At 39.8% G+C, this 25,291-nt stretch overlaps 1 protein-coding gene across 5 annotated transcripts in view; it reads left to right on the forward strand.

Moving 5' to 3' along the window:
- Positions 1-25,291, forward strand: part of ZFP1 (ZFP1 zinc finger protein) — a 78,224-nt gene that overhangs the window by 6,214 nt on the left and 46,719 nt on the right. The window contains exons 1-2 of one of the 5 annotated variants that reach the window (XM_082439122.1): positions 17,699-18,462; positions 24,517-24,575. In XM_082439122.1, coding sequence (XP_082295248.1) covers positions 24,561-24,575 — 15 coding nt within the window. In that variant the 5' untranslated portion in view covers positions 17,699-18,462; positions 24,517-24,560. Of the gene's footprint in view, positions 1-17,698; positions 18,463-19,974; positions 20,301-24,516; positions 24,576-25,291 lie in introns of those variants that run through there. The other 4 variants (XR_014257001.1, XM_082439119.1, XM_082439121.1 and 1 more) reach the window with 4 other exon arrangements.

The raw sequence follows: 25,291 nt of genomic DNA on the forward strand, positions 1-25,291 counted from the left end.
AACAACGAAAATCAGAAAGAGAAATTAAGGAAACACTCCCATTTACCATTGCAACAAAAAGAATAAAATACCTAGGAGTAAACCTGCCTAAGGAGGTGAAAGATTTGTATTCAGAAAACTATAAATCACTGAGGAAAGAAATCAAAGATGACATAAACAGATGGCAAAATATACCATGTTCTTGGATTGGAAGAATCAATATTGTGAAAATGACTATACTACCCAAAGCATTCTACAGATTCAATGCAATCCCTATCAAACTACCAATGGCATTCTTCACAGAATTAGAACAAAAAATCTTACAATTCGTATGGAAACACAAAAGACCCAAATAGCCAAAGCAATCTTGAGAAAGAAAAATGGAGTTGGAGGAATCAGGCTCCCTGACTTCAAACTATACCACAGAGCTACAGTAATCAAGACAGTATGGTACTGGCACAAAAACAGAAATATAGGTCAATGGTACAGGATAGAATGCCCAGAGATAAACCCATGCACATATGGGCACCTAATTTAAGACAAAGGAGGCAAGAACATACAATGGAGAAAAGACAGCCTCTTCAATAAGTGGTGCTGGGAAAACTGGACAGCTACATGTAAAAGAATGAAATTAGAACACTCCCTAACACCATATACAAAAATAAACTCCAAATGGATTAAAGACCTAAATGTAAGGCCAGACACTATAAAACTTTTAGAGGAAAACATAGGAAAAACACTCTTTGACATAAACCACAGCAAGATCTTTTTTGACCCACCTCCTAGAGTAACAGAAATAAAAACAAAAATAAAGAAATGGGACTTAATTAAACTTAAAAGCTTTTGCACAGCAAAGGAAACTATAAACAAGACAAAAAGACAACCCTCAGAATGGGAGAAAATATTTGCAAATGGAACAACAGACAAAGGATTAATCTCCAAAATATACAAACAGCTCATGGAGCTCAATATCAAAAAAACAAATAATCCAGTTAAAAAATGGGCAGAAGACCTAAATAGACATTTCACCAAAGAAGACATACAGATGGCCAAGAGGCACATGAAAAGATGCTCAACATCACTAATTATTAAAGAAATACAAATCAAAACTACAATGAGGTATAACCTCACACTGGTCATAATGGCCATTATCAAAAAAGCTAGAAACAATAAATGCTGGAAAGGGTGTGGTGAAAAGGGAACCCTCCTACACTGTTGGTAGGAATGTAAATTGATACAACCAGTATGGAAAACAGTATGGAGGTTCCTTAAAAAACTAAAAATAGAACTACCATATGACCCAGCAATCCCACTACTGGGCATATACCCTGAGAAAACCATAATTCAAAAAGAGACATGCACCACAATGTTCATTGCAGCACTATTTACATTAGCCAGGACATGAAACCAACCTAAATGTCCATCAACAGATGAATGGATAAATAAGATGTGGCACATATATGCATTGGAATATTACTCAGCCATAAAAAGAAACGAAATTGAGTTATTTGTAGTAAGGTGAATGGACCTAGAGTCTGTCATACCGAATGAAGTAAGTCAGAGAAAAACAAATACTGTATGCCAACGCATATATATGGAATCTAAAAAAAAAAAAAAAAAATGGTACTGGTGAACCTAGTTGCAGGGCAGGAATAAAGAGGTAGACATAGAAAATGGACTTGATGACATGGGGTGGGAGGGCAAAGCTGGAGCAAAGAGAGAGTAGCATCGACATACATACACTACCGAATGTAAAATAGTTGGCTGGTGGGAAGCAGCAGCATAGCACAGGGAGATCTGCTCAGTGCTTTGTGATGACCAAGAAGGGTGGGATAGGGAGTATGGGAGGGAGGCTCAAGAGAGAGGGGATATAGGGACATGTGTATGCATATGACTGATTCGCTTTGTTGTGCAACAGAAACTAACATGGTATTGTGAAGCAATTATACTCCAATAAAGATCTATTTTAAAAAAAAACTCAAGGGGCTTCCCTGGTGGCGCAGTGGTTGAGAATCTGCCTGCCAATGCAGGGGACATGGGTTCGAGCCCTGGTCTGGGAAGATCCCACATGCCGCGGAGCAACTAGGCCCGTGAGCCACAACTACTGAGCCTGTGCGTCTGGAGCCTCTGCTCCGCAACAAGAGAGGCCGCGATAGTGAGAGGCCCGCACACCGCGATGAAGAGTGGCCCCCCACTCGCCGCAACTGGAGAAAGCCCTCACACAGAAACGAAGACCCAACACAGCCAAAAATAAAAATAATAAATAAATAATAAATTAAAAAATTTTTTTAAATTAAAAAAAAACAACTCAACAATAAGAAAACAAACAACCTGATTTAAAAACGGGCAAAAGGTCTGAACAGGCATTTCTCCAAAGAAAATATACTGATAGCAAATAAGCATATGAAAAGATGCTCAATATCATATGTCATCACAGAATTACAAATTAAAACAAAACAAGATGACACTACACATCTATTAGGATGACTAAAATTTTAAAAACTGACATCGAATACTGATGAAGACACAGAGCAACAGGAATTCTCATTCATTGCTGGTGAGAATACAAAATGGTACAGTCACGTTGGAAGACAGTTTGGCAGTTTCTTATAAAGCTAAACATAATCCTACCATATGATCCAGCAATCACCTTTCTAGGTACTTACCCAATTGAGTTGAAAGCTTCTGTCCATACAAAAGCCTGCGCACAAATATTTATAGCAGCTTTCATAATCTCCAAAAACTAAAATGTCAACAACCAAACAACCAAAATGTCCATCCAAAGGTGAATGGGTAAACCAACGGCAGTCCATTCATACAATGGAATATTTGTCAGCTAAAAATAGAAATAAGCTATCAAGTCACAAAAAGACATGGAGGAACCTTAAATATACATTGCTAAGTGAAAGAAGTCATTCTGAAAAAACTACATCCTGATTCCAACCATGTCACATTCTGAAAAGACAAAACTAGGGAGGCAGTATAAAGACCTGTGGTTGCCAGGGATTCGAGACCAGGGGGGTGGTGATGAATAAATGAAGTACAAGGGATTTTTAGGGTGGTAAAGCTATTCTGTATGATCCTGTAATGGTGGATACATGACATTATGCATTTTTCATAACCTGTAGAACTTTACAACACCAAAAGTGAACCTTAGTGCAGGCAAATTTCTTTCTTTCTTTCTTTCTTTAAATATTTATTTATTTTGGCGGTGCCAGGTCTTAGTTGCAGCAGGCAGGATCTTCGTTGTGGCATGTGGGATCTTTAGTTGCGGCATGCAGGCTTCTTAGTTGCAGCATGCAAACTCTTAGTTGTGGCACGCATGTGGGATCTAGTTCCCCCACCAGGGATCGAACCTGGGCCCCCTGCATTGGGAACACGGAGTCTTACCCACTGGACCACCAGGGAAGTCCCCAGGCAAATTTCTAAAAAAATCGTTTAGGAGATTGGCGGATCCCAGGAAAGAATGCAGACTGTGACAAGACAGTCTAACTCTATCTTTCTAAATGTATGAAATGATCTCACTGAAGAGGGTGGGAGAAACAGGTGCTGACCTAAATGAATGGAGTTTATTAGACTAAAGGCAAAAGGAATGGCTCATAAGCACTGTACTCTAATCAGCCAAGTTGTTTCCCACAGGGGTACGAGTTAACACTTCTGATACAGCTTTACGTGTAACTGGATTGATTGAATAAATTAGTAAATGGGGAAAAGTGACAAGTCTCCCATTCAGAAGAATTCCAAATAAATTATGTAGCTACACCACCCTCAAGGGAGGAAGCATAACTTCCCACTCCCTAAATGTGGGCTTTTCCAAGTGACTTCCTTCCAAAGTACAGTATGGAAAGGGGGAAAGAAAAAGGGTCACATTATAGTGGAGAGATCTGGCAAATGCTACTTCAGCCAGCTGATCAAGGTCAACATCAACAGTCAAAAACCACATTGATGCTATGTACCTGTACTGAGTTGAATAGCATCCTCCCAAAATTCATGTCCTTCTCAGGACCTCAGAATGGACTTTATTTGAAAATTGGGTCTTTGCAGATGTAATTAGTTAAGACAGGGTCCTACTAGAGTAGGGTTGGCCATTAGTCCAATGTGACTGGTGTCCGTATAAGAAGAGGCGAAGAGACACAGACACATGAGGAGAGAAACGTCACGTGACCATAGAGGCAGCAATTGAGGTGCTTCAGCTCAAGTGAGTCAAGAAGCTGGGAAGAAGCAAGGAAGGATTCCCCGCTATGGGTTTCAGATGCTGCATGTCCTTGCCAACACCTTGATTTCAGACTTCTAGCCTCCAGAACTGAGAAAAAACAAATTTATGTTGTTTTAAGTCACTTGGTTTGTGATACTTCATTACAACAGCCCTAGGAAACTAATATAATACCCTTGATATGGTATGATAAAAATGGTCCTTTTTACCTCTGATGTCTTCCTCCCCAAAACCCATAACCTCAGTCTAACCATGACAGAAACACCAGACATGTACCAATAGAGGAGCATCCTACAAAATGCCTGACTAGTACTCCTCAAAACTGTCAAAATCATTGAAAACAAGGAAAGTCTGAAAAAACCACAGCCAAGGAGAGCCCATCTTAGTCCATTCAGGCTGCTGAATGGACTTCAGCAACCCATGAACAATATTTATTGGCTTAAATAATATTTATTTCTCACAGTTCTGGAAGCCGGGACGTCCAAGATCAAGGCTTCGGCAGATCGGTGTCTGATAAGAACTGCTTCCTGGTTCCTAGACAGCTGTCTTCTCACTGAGTCCTCACATGGTGGAAGGGGCAAGAGAGCTTTCTGGGGTCCGTTTTATAACACTGATCACATTCATGAGGGATCTGCCTTCCTGACCTGATCACCTCCCAAAGGCCCTACCTCCAAATACCATCACATTGGGGATTAGGTTTCAACATATGAATTTTATGGGGACACAAACATTCAGTCTGTAGCAGAGCCTAAGGGGACATGAAGACTAAATGTAATGTAGCATCCTGGATGGAATCCGGGAACAGGAAAAGGACATTCAGTAAAATTAAGGAAATCTGAAAAAACTGTGGACCTTAGTTAATAATATACTAATGTTGGTTCATTAATTATAACAAATGAGCCATACTAATTAATATGAGATGTTAATTAATAATAGATGGAGGGACTTCCCTGGAGGTACAGTGGTTAAGACTTTGCCTTCCAGTGCAGGGGGTGTGGGTTTGATCCCTGGTCAGGGAGCTAAGATCCCACATGCCTCGCGGCCAAAAAACCACAACATAACAGAAGCAATATTGTAACAAATTCAGTAAAGACTTCAAAAAACACACAAAAAATCAAAATCCACATCAAAAAAATCTTAAAAAAAAAAAATGGGGACTTCCCTGGTGACGCAGTGGTTAAGAATCTGCCTACCAATTTGGGGGACACGGATTCAATCCCTAGTCCAGGAAGATCCCACATGCTGTGGAGCAACTAAGCCCGTGTGCCACAACTGCTGAGCCTGTGAGCCACAACTACTGAGCCCGTGCACCTAGAGCTCATGCTCCACAACAAGAGAAGCCACCGCAATGAGAAGCCCACACAACGCAACAAGGAGTAGCTCCCGCTTGCTACAACTAGAGAAAGCCCGCGCAGCAACGAAAACCCAACGAAGCCAAAAAAAAAAAAAAAAGTAGATGGAAACTGTGCACTCTTGTGGGGGCATATTTGGAACTCTGCTATCTGCTCAGTATTGGGTAAATATAAAATTTTCTGAAAAAATTAGGTCTATTAATAAAAATATAAATAAAAAGGGATTAATAAGGGGGGATTGGATCCTAGTAGATAACTAAACATACCGTAAGACACAATCATGAAAAGTGTGGTATTGTTGCATGAATAGACAGAAAGACTAATGGAACAGAATAGAAAGTTCAGAAATATAACCAAATATTTTATGTATGATGAAGGTGGCACCTTAAGTCCGTGTAGTAAAAATGGACTTATTAACACATGGTATCAGGGAGAAAAATAAAATTGGATCCGTATCCAAGGTAAATACCAAAGAGATAAAATATTTAAATGTAAATAAATGAAATCATAAAAGTATTAGAAGAAAATGGCATTTTTTGAATTAATGTGTTGATCCAGTAGATTGCTAATCACAGGTATAAAATTTCTGTTATGTGAAATGAATAAATTCTAGAAATCTACTGTACAGCACTGTGCTTGTATATAACCCTACTGCACAGTGCACTTAAAAATCTGTTAAGTGGGTAGATCTCATTTTAAGTGTTCTTACACTTAAAACAATTTTTTTAATAAAAAATTTTTGAAGATCTAGTAGACAAGTAAAATGATGAAAGACCCTTTTTTTTTTCTTTGACTAAAGAACAAGTATTGCTGAGGCTTCATTGCCACATTCCTTAGAACCAGAAATGTTTGGTTGACAGTTGTCTGATTTGTGTTAATACACTTTAATTTCAAAAAGTACTTTTGTTCCTCCATTTACTACCCCACTGTATCAGTTAGCTATTGCTGTAGTTTAACAAGCACCTAAAACTCTGTGGCATAAAACAATAAACACTTATTCTTTCTTTTTTTGATCTCTTTTTTTTAAATTGAAGTATAGTTGATTTACAATGTTGCGTTAATTACTGCTATACAGCAAAGTGATTCAGTTATACATATATATACATTCTATTTTTAAATTCTTTTTTGGCTGTGTTGGGTCTTCGTTGCTGGGTGTGGGCTTTCTCTAGTTGCAGTGAGTGAGGGCTACTCTTCGTTGTGGTGCGCGGGCTTCTCATTGCGGTGGCTTGTCTTGTTGCGGAGCATGGGCTCTAGGCACGCGGGCTCAGTAGTTGTGGCTCGTGGGCTCAGTAGTTGTGGCGCACGGGCTTACTTGCTCCGTGGCATGTGGGATCTTCACAGACCAGGGCTCGAACCCGTGTCCCCTGCATTGGCAGGTGGATTCTTAACCACTGTACCACCAGGGAAGCCCTCTATTTTTAAAACATTCTTTTCCATTATGGTTTATCACAGGATATTGAATATAGTTCTCTGTGCTATGCAGTAGGACCTTGTTATTTATCCATTCTATATATAAAAGTTCACATCTGCTAACCCCAACCTCCCACTCCATCCTTCCCCCAACCCCCTTTTCCCTTGGCAACCACCAGTCTGTTCTCTATGTTCGTGATTCTGTTTCTGTTTCATAGATAGGTTCCTTTGTGTCATATTTTAGATTCCACATATAAGTGACATCATACGGTATTTGTCTTTCTCTTTCTGACTTACTTCACTTAGTATAATAGTCTCTAGGTAGGTCCATCCATGTTACTGCAAATGGAATTATTTCATTCTTTTTTATGGCTGAGTAGTATTCCATTCTAAATATGTACCACATCTTTTTTTTCTTTAGATTTATTTATTTTTATTTTTATTTTTGGCTGTGTTGGGTCTTCGTTGCTGTGTGTGGCCTTCTCTAGTTGCGGCGAGCGGGGCTAGTCTTTGTTGCGGTGCACAGGCTTCTCATTGCAGTGGCTTCTCTTGTTGTGGAGCACAGGCTCTAGGCGCACAGGCTTCAGTAGTTGTGGCAAGCGAGCTCTAGAGCACAGGCTCAGTAGTTGTGGTGCATGGGCTTAGTTGCTCTGTGGTGTGTGGGATCTTCCCGGACCAGGGCTCAAACCCGTGTCCCCTGCAATGGCAGGCGGATTCTTCACCACTGCGCCACCAGGGAAGTCCCCCACATCTTCTTTATCCATCCATCTGTCAATGGACATTTAGGTTGTTTCCATGTCTTGGCTATTGTGAATAGTGCTGCTATGAACATAGTGGTGCATGCATCTTTTTGAATTATAGTTTTGTCTGGATATATGCCCAGGAGTGGGATTGCTGGATCATCTGGCAACTCTATTTTTAGTTTTCTGAGGAATGTCCATACTGTTTTCCACAGTGGCTGCACCAATTTACATTCCCACCAACAGTGTAGGAGGGTTCCCTTTTCTCTACATGCTCTCCAGCATTTATTGTTTGTAGATTTTTTAATGATGGCCATGCTGACTGGTGTGAGGTGATACCTCATTGTAGTTTTAATTTGCATTTCTCTGATAATTAATGATGTTGAGCATCTTTTCATGTGCTTTTTGGCCATCTGTATGTCTTCTTTGGAGAAATGTCTATTTAGATCTCCTGCCCATTTTTTGTTTGGGTTGTTTGTTTTTTTGTTATAGAGCTGCATGAGCTGTTTGTATACTTTGGAAAGTAATCCCACGGATAAAGAAGATGTGGTACATGTATACAATGGAATATTACTCAGCCATAAAAAGGAATGAAACTGGGTCATTTGTAGAGACGTGGATGGACCTAGAGACTGTCATAAAGAGTGAAGTAAGTCAGAAAGAGAAAAACAGATATCTTATATTAATGCATATATGTGGAATCTAGAAAAATGGTACAGATGAACTGGTTTCCAAGGCAGAAATAGAGACATAGATGTAGAGAACAAACGTATGGACACCAAGGGGGGAAAGAAGGGGCAGGAGGTGGTGGTGGTGGGATGAACTGGGAGACTGGGATTGACATATATACACTAATATGTATAAAATAGATAACTAATAAGAACCTGCTGTATAAAAAAAAATAAAATTCAAAAAATAATAATAATTTAAAAAAAGAAAGTAATCCCTTGTCGTGTCTGTCTCTTCCTTTGCAAATATTTTCTCCCATTCTGTAGGTTGTCTTTTTGTTTTGTTTAAGGTTTCCTTTGTTGTGCAAAAGCTTGTAAGTTTGATTAGGTCCCATTTGTTTATTTTTGTTTTTATTTCTATTGCCTTGGGAGACTGACCTAAGAAAACATTGATATTGATTCATGTCATTTATTCTTTTTTTTTGTCTTGTTTTGTTTTTTCTTTGGCCACATGCAGAATTCCCCCAACCAGGGATAAAACCTGGAAGCGTGGAGTCTTAACCCCCGGAAAACCAGTGAAGCCCAGTAAACATTTATTCTTGTTCATGAGTCTGTAGGTCAGCTGGGTGATTCTTCTGGTCTTGGCCTGTCTCACTTGTGCATTTTTGGTTAATTTGGGGGGTTAGGTAGGCAGCTCTGCTGATCTCAGTTGGAATTTCTCATATATCTGGGCATCAGCTGGCTGTAGGCTGGTTTAGAAGGGACTCAGCAGGACAACTTGCTCTCTTCCACGTGGTCTCTTGTGTTCCAACAGCATTCTAAGAGAAAGTAGGAACATGTGAGGGCCAATATATCATTATTTTCATAGCTTTGTAGCCAAGTAAGTCACAAAGCCAGCCTCAGTTCAAGAGGCAGGGAAATAGACTGCACCTCCTGATAAGAAGACCTGCAAAATCAAGTGGTAATTGAGGCCACTCCTTTTCCATAATGACCTCTAAATCCCACTGAGATATCAACTACTTCTGATACAGAAAAAATCTTCCTTCAAGCTATTTAGCAAAATGTGACCCACGGCTGGACACAAAGAAATGATTGCTTGTGTATGAAGAACACCTCAGTGTTCTTCAGGATTGCTTTCCTGGAAAAACAAAATACAAAACCAATTTCCCATAGCATAAAAAAAGCACTGTAGGGCCTTATGCAGTAAAGGGTTAACTTAGCAAGTCTGGGTTGTCTAAACCTTGTACCTTCCAAAGGAAGGCTTGACTGTTGCCCAGCCCTTGGGAGGTAACTTCTAACCTCTAGGCTGGTAGAATATCCTGTCTGATAAGAGTGTTTTTCTTTACCCGGAGACCTTGAACCAGCCAGATGCTTTATGCTGGGGCTCTTGGTCCACATGGTATCAGCTCGACCTGGGGAGGGGCTGGAGACTAAGGTCAGCCGTGTGGGCAGTCAGACATGCTCATAGCGCCAATCTGCAATAAAGACCCTGGACACCAAGGCTTGGCTGAGCTTCTGGTTAGCAATACTCCATGTGTGATGTCACGTACCATTGCTGGGAGAATCGAGCGCTGTCTGCATGACACCACTGAGGGAGGACAGATGGAATCTTGTGCCTGGTATCTCCAGGACCTTGGCCTTTGTGCATTTTTCCATTGCTGATTTTAATCTGTGTCCTTTCACTGCAGCAAACTGTAACCGTGAGTGCAGCAGCTTGCTGAGTTCTGAGTCCTTCTAAGGAAAAATTGAACCTGAGCATGGTCTGTGGGACCCCCTAAAACAGTCATATTATCATTTTGAAGCCACAGACAGATTGTCTTCTTCAGAATTAAAACTTGTTGGCTTCTCCAGGCTTTTGTTTTTCCATTTGTAAACAGGTATTTGGACCAATAGACTCCTGATCTGTTCTGTTTATGGATCTACCCATAAAATAGGGGAAGCTTTGATGCAGTTGCTTTATTTTGTAATAATACTTTGTCCAATAATACTCAAACCCACATCTTTCTGACTTGTATGAAATTATCTCTAAATTCTCTATAAAAAACAGTGCACCCAGTAATAAACCTGATTCCGAATGACTATGATTATTTTTTCCCCAAGGTGGGATTAATAGGATATTCTTTAGGTGTCTCTCCACAAGGAGGAGATATAGCGAGGAACTAGCTGGAGTTCTTTGCAGTCCCAAGACCCGGCTAGCAGGAAAGAAGAACTGAAGGAGCAGCTACCTACCCTGGTGTTATGGGGGGGCACCGCCATTCCACTGAGGTGGGCAGCCCTGAAAAGTTGGATGATGCTGGAAGCTACCCCCTCCAGCAGGATGCAGGGTGCGTAGGCAGCACTTGGTACACTCAGGTGGACAGGACTACAGAACTGCATGATACTGATAGTAGTTGGGTTTCAAGCGTCGTTACTTCTTGCCCCAGTCATTCATTCATTCCTCCTCTATACCGAGCACAGTGCTGGAAAGGCCTCAATAAATGAGACAGACAGTCCTTATATGCCCAGAGGATCCTTGATGAAGACTTCTAAGCCATTGACCATGTAAGATCGCTTCATTCACTGAGGTGAAAGATGGCCTTGTCAAACACTCAGTTAAGGTAACTAAATTTTTCGAGGTTCAGGTTAGTTCCGTTCTCCAGAGTTAATTGATGTTAAAAATAAAGGAAAGATAGCATGAGATATTCACTTTGCTCCAAATAAGGAGAATTTTTGCAGGCTCCCTACTTTGTAATTTTGTTTTGTTTTTTAAATATTTATTTTTTATTTCACGCCAGGTCTTAGTTGCAGCACACGGGGTCTTCGTTGTGGCACATGGGATCTTTTTTTTTTTTTTTTAGTTGCGGCATGTGGGCCCTTTAGTTGTAGCATGCGGGCTCTTAGTTGCGGCACGTGGGATCTAGTTCCCTGACCAGGGATCGAACCCGGGCCCCCTGTGTTGGGAGCACAGAGTCTTAACCACTAGACCACCAAGGAAGTCCGTGTAATTTTGCCATGAAAAAAAAAAAAATAGAGGCCACTTCTCAGAGCCCCAAATGAGGAGGGAAAAGCTGTGATTAGGTATCATTCCTTTCCATCATCTCAGGTATATAAAAGAGGGAGGCAGGTAGACTGGCTGGGAGAAATTGGTGACCAGATGGAGTGGTGTTGTCAGACACTGGAAATAATACAAGGAAAGGAACATCCACTGGTAGGGGTCTGATTATGGAGTCTTGGAGTCATGATTATAGGGATTATGGAGCCTAATACGTGATTATGGAGTCTTGGCTCAAACCTCACCTGCTGAGTAAAGTCTTCTCTAGCCATTCTACTAAAAAATGCACCCCCCCGACACTCCTGATACGACCCTCTTAGCAGTGAACTCCATCTGACATGCTCTATGTTTTACTTATTGTTTATTGCCTGTCTCCCCAAGTAGAATGTAAGCTCATAAGGGGAGAGAGCTATGGGTCGCTCACAGCTGTGCCCAAGCACAGTGCCTGCCACCAGCAGGTGCTTGACAAGCGTTAATGGCAGGAATGCTGAATAAAGGAGTAGAAAATAAAGATGCTTGGGGAAAAAACCTGAACCTCTCACTCAGAAAAAGAATTGTTTTAAAACCTGGCAAGGAGTAAGGAATTGCTGTTAGTATTTGGCCAAAAATTCTTCTTAAACCTTGACCTTCTCAGGTTCTGAGTCTAGATGAAGGAACAGAAAATTGATAATTAAAATTTAAGGTGATCAGGAAAATCCAGACTGTGTGGAAGTTCTTCAGAATAGACAATCCAGTGTTTTCAGCCTATAAATGGCAAAGAAAAAAAAAAAAGATATGGAGGGGGGGACCTATGTATTAAAAGACATTAATCATGGGATGTGGATTCATTTGGATCTTGAGTTTTAAAAATTTGAAGAAATGTTCGTGGAAACAGTTTGGAAATATGAACACCAACTGGACATTTGAATACTATTAAGGAAACTTTTAAAATATTTTAGGTGGGATAATGGCGCACAGTGACTGTGCTTTACAGTGTGATCCACAGGCCCCTGGGGTCTCCAAGACCCTTGCATGGGATCCAGGAGGTCAAGGCTCTTTTAATAATAACACTTTGGCATTATTTTCCTATTTCGTTGAGTTGACATTTGCACTGATGGTGCAAAAGCAGTTGGTGGGGGAGCTTGCTGGTGCCACAGCAGGATTCCAGACAGTGGCACCAAGCTGCACTGGAAGTCACTACCTATTTTTTTTCTTTTGGCCGTGCTGCGGCCTGCAAGATCTTAGTTCCCCAACCAGGGACTGAACCCATGTCCTCTGCAGTGGAAGCACGGAGTCTTAACCACTGGACCATCAGGGAATTCCCTGGCAGTCACTGCTTTCTGCACTCTCACGCAATTGCAGGAAAGAAGTGCCAGTTTCACTTAAGAATGACCTTAATGGAGCAGTAAAAATGATTAATTGTATTGTCTCAACCTTTGAGCGCATGTCTTTTTAATATTCTGTCTGATGAAACGGGAAGTACGTACAAAGTACTTCTGCTGCACATAGAAGCAAGACGTTGTCTCCAGGAAAACCACTTGTGCGGTTGAGTCGTGAACTGAACTAGCTGCTTTTCTCATGAAACATTTTTACTTGAGTGGCTGACAGTCAAACAAAGGCTGGGTGTTTGGCAGACATTTTCTCAAAAATGAATGAAGTGAGCTGTCATTCCAAGGAAAACAAGTGACTATATTTCTTGCCCAATGATAAAAGGAGCTTTCAAGTGAAAATTTGAATTTTGGCAAAAACCTGATTCTGCTTCCCAATACTTATTAAAGCTTTTCTGATGAGACCAGTGGTGATATTATTATGGTCATTTGATACTATGTAATAAAATGTATCAACATTTCAAAGATCTTTATGACTCAGTAAGCCAGTGTTCTTCAAAGACCAGGGCATGATGTTACAAAATCATGCCTGGATAAATGATCCATTCAAAGTACAAGAAAGACCAATGGATTTTAATATAACAGAGTATACAAGTTCTTTGATAAAATCATATGATCTAGGGTCTATGCCCCATGGGAATGTCATTTGAGCACATAAACAAAAATAAAATTTTTTGTCAATATCTATGAGCTAACCACACTGTTATTTATGAGCTTTGGGATATTTGCTCCACTTTAAACAGTCACTATTATAACAGTTAAAATCTCTTTACATCCAATAACAGTGCCATACAAGCATGTGCTTACTGTTGGTGTCAGTGCTTGTTGGAACGGAAGTGGATATTACAACATGCTCGGAAGATCAAACAACCACTAGGACATGCTGGGTAGTTGATTGAGAAGAGAGTGTGAAACCTTAGTGGAAGGTCAAAAAAATTTAAAGCAACATTTAAATTAAAATATGCAATATGTTTTTTTAAAAAACATCCTCTATACTTTCCCTTTATTCCTAAGAGGAAATTAATAGAAAATAATGTGGTTTTGAACTTTGCAAGGTCTTCAGAAACAGTCCATGCACACAGTACTTTACGTTGTTATGCATAAAGCAGTAGGGAGTTTATTTTGTGTGTGTTTATTGGGGGAAAAGTGTATATTTCTTCTTTTTGTACATTTCAGTATTTAGTCTTTTTAAAATATGCATAATTTTTACAAAAATAGTATCACACTCTGCATAGTCTTGTGTGATCTACATTTTTTCATTTCTCAACTTATTAGACACCTCCCCCATGGAGTTAGTATACATTATCATTTTCAATGTCTCCCCAAATTCCATTTACATATCATAATTTAATTACATCTATTGAAAGATTTTTAGACTGTTTCCAGTGTTTTGCAGATATAAGCTGTAATGTGAGAACATTCATGTATATATATCATTGTATAAGATTAAAATCTATGATAATTTAAATTTTTCAACTTTTGATACAATGAGGACTTCAGAAAGATTTTATGTACTATAATCCCACTAGAACTGTATAAAAATTTTTTCCAAGTTGTTCCAATCCTGGGTCTCATTACTCTTTTAAACATTGACCAAACTTATAGGTCAAAATGATATTACATAAGTTATCATATAGCTTTTCTTTGATTTTGAGTAGAGAGAAAACATTTTTGATAAATTTATTCTGTGTATTTCGGCTTTAATTGGTTCTTCATATACTGAGCTTATTTTTCTTAATGGGGTTAAATTAACATATAAAAGAGGAGTTCATAAATTAAGACTACCCTTTTTCTTCATTCACGTAGTATGTATATTTTCCCAGCTTATTTGTCTTTAACTTTGTTTATAGCATTTTTTTCAAAGTTAGTCTCTATAGTTGAATTTGTCAATTATTTCCTTGATGATTTATGCCTTTGGTGTCATACCTTCTCACCCAAAGTATATAAAAAACATTCCCTTATCATTTCTTTACAACTACTTTGATACTTTCACTTTAAAATTTAAATTGTGAATCCGGCTTATACTTAACTGTCCTAATATGCAGTCTTAGGAATCTAACATTTTTTCCTCCAAATTGTTAATTAGTTGCCCAAGAACAATCATGGAAAATTCCAATCTTTCACAAGTGCTGTGAAAACAGACACTAAATTAATATATACTCTTGAGTCTTTTTTTTTTTTTTTTCTGGAGCCAGTACTAAAAAGTTTTCATGTTTTAGCTTTGTAATACATTTTTATATCTAATAGTTATTAGTCTCTCTTTTTAAAAAATATCCTGAGTATTCTGTTTTTCTTTCTGATGAAGTATGGAATTATTCCATCAAACAAAAAATAATCAAAAGGGCACAAACAATAAATAACAAAAATACCTTGCTGACGCATAGCACAGGGAGAGCAGCTCGGTGCTTTGTGACCACCTAGAGGGATGGGATGGGGAGGGTGGGAGGGAGGGAGATGCAAGAGGGAAGAGAAATGGGAACATATTGTATATGTATAACTGATTCACTTTGTTATAAAGCAGAAGCTAACACACCATTGTAAGGCAATTATACTTCAATAAAGATGTTAAAAAAAAAAAAATACCTTGCTGAGACTTTGATTTTTAGTAATTTACAGAGTTATGCAACAATCACTTCAACTCAGCTTATTATTTTTTAAAATTATGGTAAAATATACATATGAAATTTACCATTTTTAACTATACAATTCAGTGGTGTTAAGCACATTCACAGTGTTGTTTATCCATCACCATCGTCTCTTTTCAGAACTTTTTTCATCGTCCCAAATAGAAACTCCCTACCCATTAAACAATAACTCCCATGCCTTCCCCCAGTCTTGTCCCCAGCAATCTCTACTTTCTCTCTATGAGTTGGCCTATTCTAGATACTTTATGTAAGCAGAATCATACAATATTTGTCCTTCGGTATGTGGCTTATTTCATTTGTATTTTCAAGGTTCATCCATGTGGTAGCATGTATCAGATATTCATTCTTTTTTTGGCTGAATAGTATTCCACTATATGTATATACCACATTTTATTTATCCATTCTTCTGTTGATGGGCACTAAGGTTGTTTCTGTCTTTTTGCTGTTGTGAATAGTGCTGCTATGAACATTGATGTACAAGTAATATATCTGAGCAGAACCCTATGATAGGGTCTTCCCAGGAAAGAACTGCCCCCACCAATGTCCTCTGCCTGCCTCTTGTTTGTAGAAAACTTTAGCCTTGTAGGCCTTCCCCAAGTTCCAAAGAGCAGATTTAATCAGAGAAGTGAGAAAATACAAAAACAAAGAAAAACAGTCAAGCAAGACAAAATAATAATTGTTCGGCCAGTAAACAAACTCAAGGACCTTTAGTTCCTTCTCAAGGGCTATAGATAACATTTTGAACCATATCCTTGAGCTATTTTGCCAATCCTGAAACCTCCGCCAGGTGGAAGAAGTTAACTACATGTTGACCACAAGCACATAGACCCCAAACTGGTTGAAACCAGAAGGTTGATGATGTTGACTCCTGATTACCTCACCACCAATCAATCATAAAGATGTCCATGAGCTGATTACTCCACACCCCACAATCCTCTCCCTCACCGTGTCTTTAAAAATCTTTCCCTAAAAGCCATTGGGGAATTCCAGTGTTATTCCAGCATTATTCGCCTGTACTCCTTGCTTGGCCTTGCAATAAACCCTGCACTTTCCTTCACCACAGCCTGGTATCAATAGACTGGCTTCGCTGTTTGCATACAGACCCAAGTTTGGTTCAGTAACAGTAGCTTTTTGAGACTATATGTTGTTTTAATTAAAAACTAGTTGCTAACACTACACACCTATTAGAATGGCCAAAATCCACAACACTGACAACACCAAATGCTGACAGGGGTGTGGAGCAACAGGAACTCTCATTCATTGCTGGTGGGAATGCAAAATGGTACAGCCATTTTGGAAGACAGTCTGGCAGTTTCTACAAAACTAAATATATTCTCACCATACAATCTGACAATTGTGTTCCTTGATATTTATACAAATGAGAAACTTATTTCCACACAAAACCCTGCACAGGGATGCTTATAGCAGCTTTATTCATAATTGTCAAAACTTGGAAGCAACGAAGATGTCCTTCAATTGCTGAATGGATAAATAAGTGGTGGTACATGCATACAATGGAATATTATTCAGTGCTAAAAAGAAATGAGCTATCAAGCCATGAAAAGAATGGAGGAACTTTAAATGCATATTACTAAGTGAAAGAAACCAATCTGAAAATGCTGCATACTGAATGATTCCAACTATGTTACATTCTGGAAAAGGCAAAACTGTAATAGGGAAGAAATTTCGTATTCTATTACAAGTTAATCACTAAAGGGATGTTGCCTATAAGCTTAAATTATACATAATAGCCCATCTCTGGGAACCCCTGCCTCCCAGGTAATGTGCATTAAGCTAAAATACCTTTCTTCAGCTCACAGGAAACATCTTGACCAGGCCCACCTGTGAATGACTACAGGAAGAAGAAATTAACATACCCCCTCCAGAGGCTGAGGGGAACCAGGAAACGTTTGACCCTACTCCCTCCCTTTTTAGTGTAAAAGAAGCCTGAGTTCTAACTCAGGCAAGATGGTTCTTTGGGACACACATTCATCTTCTTCTAGGTCTGCTGGTTTTCTGAGTTAAGTCGCTATTCCTTGCCCCAAGAACGTCTCTTGATTTATTGGCCTGCGGTGCAGCTTGGACTTGGTAACAATCCTAGGAGTACAGTAAAAAGGTCAGTGACTTTCAGGGACTCAGGGAGAATGAGGGAAGGACGAATAGATGGAGCACAGGGGATTTTGTGGGCAGTGAAACTATTCTGTATGATACTATGGTGGTGGATACATGTCATCATATATTTGTCAAAACCCATAGAATGTTCAACACCCAGAGTGAACCCTAGTGTAAACTATGGACTTTGGGTGATTTGTCAGTGTACATTCGATCGTAGCAAATGTACCACTGTGGTACTGGAGGTTGATAGTGGAGGAGGCCATGCATGTGTGGGTGCAGGTGGTATAGTGGAACTCTGTGTTCCTCATAGAGGAACATCTGCATCTCCTCATATTTTACTGTAAACCTAAAACTTAAAAAAAAAAAAAAGTAGTTGCAGCACATGGTATCTTTATGGCCGATTTTATTTTTAAAAAATATCAGAAAGGTGTGAACTTAATGTTACATACAGTTATCTTTGAAAAGTGAGATTATGGGTAATATTTGCTTTATTTTATACATATTTTCTAATTTAAATGCTGTTACCATAGATGACCTGTGTAATCTTTAAAAGCCAGGATTTGTATTTTGGGGTAGGTAGTGGTTGTAACTCATAAACCGCTCTGGTGGAAGTGAAGTCCAGGTCAAGGGATTATCTTGGTCAGCACTCATCCGACCGGCTAAACAAGGTGAAGACTTTCCTGAGAGTCCCTACGGTGAGGCCCTGCAGGCTTATGGGAAATGTAGTCCCGAAGTTCGATGGACCACCCCTCGGAGGACCCTGGGACGGCAAGCAGCCCCTGCATCTGCGCATGTGCAATGCTGCGAGCGCGCCGGTGGCCGCCCTTCCCCCCACCTCCCGCCGCGAGTGGGTGACAGGGCTCCGGTCTCCACGCGTTTTAGCTGCCCCGCGCCGTGACCCGGCCTGGCACTGAGCCACGAGCGGGGGCTGTGCCCCTCCAGGTATGAGGGGGGCCTGCCAGGCAGCTCCGCGGGGTCTGGGGGCCGAGGGGAAGGAGATGAGGGATGGGCTCGTGCCCGCGTGGGGTGGGAGCCCAAACTTCGGTGACTCGCAGGCGGCGGCGACCCTCGGGGCGGTGTCCGGGGCGGGCCGGCCCTCTCCTCGGCGCTGGACCGGCGGGGCCCGCCTGGCCGGACGTGCGGGGGCGGGAACGGCCGAAGGGGAGGGCGGCGGCGAGGGCCAGCCTTCCTCCCTTTGTCAGGCAAAGCGCCTCCGACCCGCCGCGAAGGTCTCCGGCCGCGCGGGATCGGGTCCTGAAAACCGGCGGGCGGGCGGGCGCAGGGCGAGGCTGGGGGCGGGGCCGGGCGCACCTGGCAGCGCCCGGATGCCGCGTGCGGCTGCCCAGGGCCTCGCGGGGTGGAGGGAGGCTTGAAAGGTTTCGCAAGTTTCCTGATGCACAAATTGCTGAATGAGTAAGACCTGTGACCTCTTTGCAAGAAGAGACTTTTCAGCTGAAGTGTTCACCCAATCCTCACACCTACCCTGTGTCTTCGCTTAGTTCCTCAGTTTCAACAGAAGGAAAAGTGAAGGCTCTGGTGAAGTGATTTACCCAAGGTCAAACAGCCAGCTGGTACTTTGTCATATGAATGGGAAATATTTTTTCATTTACCTTTTAATTTTGCTCATTGGTGGTTTTTGCCATGGAGGCGTTTTGAATTTCTTTATGGTTGAATTTACTGCTCTTCCTTTTTATGACACCCAAAAGCCTTCACCACTTTGAGATTATACAAGTTTTACTAATGATTCCCACTGGTACTTTAGAGTAAGTTATATTTTAAAGAAATCTGTTGGTACTTTTATTATGATCCAGTTAATGGTTACATTTAGTTAGGGGGAATGGACACCTTTATGAAGTTGGATCTTACTGTAGGCCTTCTCATTTGTTCCTCTTTCATTTTTCCCCCTTGCCAGCACTTTATAAGTTTTTCATAAAATATTTGCATTTTTATTAACTTTATTCTTATGTAATTTATTGCTATTGAAGATGGAATTTTTTTCCCATTATTTCATGTTTTTTCTCTTGAGTTTGTTGATATTTCCCACTTTTCTTATTTTGTGTATTTGGGATTGCTCCTTTTTCTCCTTAATTAACGTAGCTAATGTTTATCAGTTTTTATCGTGAAAGAATAACTTTTTAATGTCTGTAGCATCTGTAGTAACATCTCCTCGATTATTCTTGACATTGGTGTTTTTTTTTTTTTTTTGGCTGCGTTGGGTCTTCGTTGCTGCGTGCGGGCTTTCTCCAGTTGCCGCGAGCGGGGGCTACTCTTTTTTTTTTTTTTTTTTTTTATTTATTTATTTGGTTGTGCCGGGTCTTAGTGGCAGCAGGCAGGCTATTTAGTTGCTGCATGCATGTGGGATCTAGTTCCCTGGCCAGGGATCGAACCCAGGCCCCCTGCATTGGGAGCACAGAGTCTTATCCACTGCGCCACCAGGGAAGTCCCAGGGGGCTACTCTTCGTTGTGGTGCACAGGCCTCTCATTGCAGTGGGCCCCCTTGTTGCAGAGACTGGCTCCAGGTGCGCGGGCCTCAGCAGCTGTGGCACACGGGCTCAGCAGTCGTGGCTCGCGGGCTCTAGAGCGCAGGCTCAGCAATTGTGGCTCACGGGCCCAGTTGCTCTGCGGCATGTAGGATCTTCCTGGACCAGGGCTCGAACCCGTGTCCCCTGCATTGGCAGGTGGATTCCTAACCACTGCGCCACCAGGGAAGTCCCTTGACATTGGTTTTAATGCTATAAATGTCCTCTAAATACTGCTTTAGCTGCACCCCTCAAATTCTGGTATGTTTTGTTTTCATTTCCATTCAATTCTGTGTTTTGTTTTTTTTAAACTTCCCTTGTGACTTCCTTTTTCACCCATTGGTTATTTAGAAATTTGTTATTTAATTTCCAAACATTAGGGGATTTTCTACATCTCTTTCTATTATTGATTTCTAGTTTAATTCTGTTTTGGTCAAAGAATATACTTTGTTATGTATTTCAGTTCTTTAAAACTTGAGATTTGTTTCATGGCTAAGGAAATGATCTACCTTGGGGATTTTTAAAAAATATTTATTTGGCTGTGCCGAGTCTTCATTGCTACATGCAGAATCTTTTTAGTTGCGGCATGTAGGCTCTTTCTCGTGCCATGCAGGGTCTAGTTCCCTGACCAGGAATTGAACCTGGGATCCCTGCATTGGGAGTGTGGAGCCTTAACCACTGGACCACCAGGGAAGTCCCTGGGAATGTTTTTTATGTACTTTAATGACTATTGTGCTGTGTTGGTGGTAGAGTTTTCTGTCAATACTAAATGGGTCAGGGTGGTTGATAGTGTGGTTGAGTTCTTCTGTATCCTTACTGGTTTTTTATCTACCTCTGTTGTCACCTACTGAGAAAAGGATATTGAAGTCTCGAGCTATAATTGTGGTTTATCTATTTATTCTTTCAGTTTTATCAACTTTTGCTTCTTGTATTTTGAAGTTCTTTTGTGCATATACATTTAGGATTGTTATGTGTTCTGGTGATTTGATACATTTATCATGTGTCATTTATCACAGTGACATGTAATATCACACTTTATCCCTGGTAATATTTCTTATTAAGTCTACTTAGCTTGATATTAATTAGTCCAACTTTCTTTTGATTAGTGTGTGCAAGGAGTATCATTTTTTATTTTTTATTTCTTCTTCTTATTTTGGTTGTGCCTTGTGGCATGCAGGATCTTAGTTCCCCAACCAGGGATCAAACCTGTGCCCCCTGCATTGGAAGCATGGAGTCTTAACCCCTGGACTGCCAGGGAAGTCCCAAGGGATATCTTTTTTTATCCTTTTACTTTTGATCTAGCTATTATTGAAAATTCAATTAACAATCAAGAAGGAAGAGAATTTTATTTGAGCCAACCTGAGGATTGTAACCCAGGAGACAGACTCTAAGAAGCTCTGAGAACTGTCCTGCCTGTTAGAAGTTGAAGGCATAGTCATATACATTTTTTGAGACAAAGGATCATACATCAAAATGACATACTGACATAAAGTTCACCAATATACAGTAGTCCAGGTAAGCACATACAAAGCAAGCAGCAAGTCATCATGACCCCCTTACAGAGTTGAGAAAGAATGTTAATCTTTTAAGAAGTTACATTGCTAGCATCAGAAGAAAGAAAAAAAGATCTTTATGGTTGAGTAGGCATTCCCATCTTTGAGGAGGTCTGGTTAATGTGTAATGTGGCTGGACGTTGCACACTAAACAGAGAGGGAGGAGGCCCAAAGGACAGAATTTTATGTTTAAATTTCTTATTCTGCCTTAAAATTTTATTTTGTCACTATGTTTTTATATTTAAAACACATTGCTTTTATTTATTTTTAAAATTTTTATTTATTTTTGGCTGTGTTGGGTCTTCATTGCTGCGTGCGGGCTTTCTCTAGTTGCAGCAAGCAAGGGCTACTCTTCATTGCAGTGTGTGGCCTTCTCATTGCGGTGGCTTCTCTTGTTGCAGAGCACGGGCTCTAGGCATGTGGGCTTCAGTAGTTGTGGCATGTGGGCTCAGTAGTTGTGGTGCACGGACTCTAGAGCACAGGCTCAGTAGTTGTGGCACACGGGCTTAGTTGCTCTGGGACGTGTGGGATCTTCCCGGACCAGGGATCGAACCTGTGTCCCTTGCAGTGGCAGGCAGATTCTTACTGTGCCACCAGGGAAGTCCCAAACACATTGCTTTTAGACAGCACGTAGTTTGGTCTTTTTTATCCAGTTTGGCAACCTTTGTCATTTAATTGGTGTGTTTGTGCAATGAATTATTGACATGGTTGGGTTAAAATCTACCATCTTGCTAGTTTTTTTCTCCTTGGCCCATCTGGTCTTTGTTCCTATTTTCCTCTTTTTCTGACTGCTTTTGGATTTAGTGGTAGTTTTTCATGATTCCATATTTTTCTCCACTATTTGGTTATTGTTTATACCTCTTTAAATTTTTTGTGGTTGCCCTAAGGTTTAAATAAACTTCTTGAGTGAGTCACAGTGAACCTTTAAATATAGTCTCCTGCTTTGTGTGTAATGTAAGATCCTTAAAACAATATACTGCCATCAACAATTTCATCATCTCATCTATGTGCTATTATCGTCATATATTTTATTTTTACATATGCTGTAAGTTCACAAAACTTTTCTACTCTTTTTGCTTTAGACAGTCAAGTATCTTTTAGATTGATTAAAAGTAAGAAGAAAATGTCTTTTATATTTCTCTTCATTTTAACCATTCCCAGAGATCTTTATTTCTTTGTGTAGATCCACATTTCTGTCTGTTATCATATTCCTTCTACCTGAAGAACTTCTTTAAATATTTCTTGTAGTACAGGTCTACAGGTAATGAATTTTCTGTTTTTGTTTGTTTGAAAAGGTTTTTATTTTCACTTTTATTTTTTGAAAGATGTATTTGCTGGGTATAGAATACTGGATTGGTAGGTTTTTTTTTTTTCTTTTTTAAAGCACTTTAAAGATGTCACTGCATTGTCTTCCAGCTTGTATAGTTTCTGATGAGAAATTCTCTGTGATTCTTTAGTTCAGTTCCAGATCACTGCAATAAAGCAAGTCACATGAATATTTTGGTTTCTCAGTGCATGTAAAATTCATGTTTACCTTATACTGCAGTCTGTTAAGTGTGCAATATCATTGTCTAAAAAACAATGTGCATACCTTAATTTAAAAGTACTTTATTACTAAAAAATGCTGACCATCATCTGACAATGCAGAGTTACCACAAACCTTCAATTTGTTTTTTAAAAAAAAAGGCAATCTGTGACGAGCAAAAAAATGAGGTATGTCTGTATGTAACGTGTCAGGTTTTTTTTCTGGCTGCTTTTGAGAATGTCTCTCTAACTTTGGTTTCCATTGGTTTGAATATGGTATGTCCAGGTGTGTCCATTTTATTTTGTTTTTTGATATTTATGCTTTTTGGATAAATTATCTTGAGTTTCTTGGATCTGTGGTTTGATATCATTCATTATTTTTGGAAAATCCTTGGTCATTATGTCTTCAATACTTCTTCTGTCCCATTTTCTCTTCTTTTGGGATCCCAATACATTTTTTTAAAGATTTATTATTTATTTATTTTATTTTATTTATTTTTGGCTACGTCAGGTCTTAGTTGCAGCATGCGGGATCTTTTGTTGCGGCACGCGGGCGCTTCGTTGCAGCACATGGGCTTCTCTCTAGTTGTGGCATGTGGGTTTTTCTCTCTCTAGTTGTGGTGCGTGGGCTGTGTAGTTTGCGGCATGCGGGCTCTCTAGTTGAGGCTTGTGAGCTCAGTAGTTGTGGTGCAAGGGCTTAATTGCCCCGCGGCATGTGGGATCTTAGCTCCCCAACCAGGAATCAAACCCGCGTTCGCTGCATTGGGAGACAGATTCTTTACCACTGGACCACCAGGAAAGTCCCTGGGATCCCAATACATTTTTGTTAGGCCATTTGATATTGTATTACAGCCCTTGGATTCTCTGTCCTTTTTTTTCCCCCTTGGCTTTCTCTTTGTGTCTCAGTTTGGGTAATTTCTTTTGACCTATCTTCAGATTACTGAAAATTTCCTCAACTCTGTTGTAGTACCTATTGAAGGTATTCTTTCAACTCTGTTACTGTGCTTTTCTTAGCATTTCCATTTTTTTCTTGAAGTTTCCATCTCTTGAAATTCTCTGTTCATTCATTTTGTAAATCTTTTCCTTTAAAGCTTTAATATATGAATCATAGTTTTAAATTCCCTGTCCGATAATTTAATCAGTTATGGTTTCTTTTGACTGTTTTGTCAGTTGATAGTGGGTTGTCTTAGTCTTACCTTTTCGGATATTTCATAGTGTTTGATTGAAAGTGAGTGCTGCCAGCATGATCCTTTTTGCCCCTTCTGAACAGGCAAAAGGACTAGCTCAGGAGGTGGTATTTTCTCAGGTGATGTGTAAGGATTTCCAAACAAGTCATTTTAGAAGTTCTGAGGCAGGTCAGATCTTTAAATGACAATACCTTTCTTTTTCCTCTATTTCAGTTCTGCCTTCATAGTTCTCTGCCTTTACCCAAAAGCTGCAGAAAATGAACAAATCCCAGGTGAGTTGTTTGTTTATTCCCAATTTTATTTTTCTGTACATTTGAGGAAGTTTATAAGGACCTAGAAAATGAAATAGAAAAGTATGAATGAGTAAAACTCAGGAAAACATAGTAAGAATAATACATACCAGCAGCCAAAAAGTAAATCAAGTTAATTCAGTGTCTTGCATTGATTATGAATACCATTTCCTTGGTTCTCTAGTATTAAGTCTGAATAAATTTTATGGACCTTCATATAGATGGTGTTTTGAACAGCATCCCCAGAAAAAAAAATTAAACAGGTTATTATTTTGTCTTTGGTTATTTCATATAGCATTCTTCAGGGTACTATAGTGTGTATTTTATTTTTCTGGTCAGATTAGCATGATGCTAGAGAACTCACTAAATATCCAGATGTGTATTTAAATTCTCCCTCTAACTTCCATGAGTTCCATTGTCATTACTTTCTTGAATGGCATTGCAGAATGTATTTGTACATATTTACACAAGTATAAGTACAGGTTATTATAAGATAGCATATTAATCATACTGTTCTGTTTATATGTGTTTTGTTTTACTTTTAATGAATAGGCTTAATTTTTTAGAGCAGTTTTGGGCTTACGGAAAATTTAAGTGAAAAGTAAAGAGTTTCCATATACTCCTTTTCTCCCTCTGCACAGTCTCCCCTGTTACTAACATCTTGCATTAATGTGGTATACCTGTTACAGTTGATGAGC

The sequence above is a fragment of the Balaenoptera physalus genome (assembly GCF_965194825.1).
Source record: "Balaenoptera physalus genome assembly, chromosome: 19".
Classification (NCBI taxonomy): Eukaryota; Metazoa; Chordata; class Mammalia; order Artiodactyla; family Balaenopteridae; genus Balaenoptera; species Balaenoptera physalus.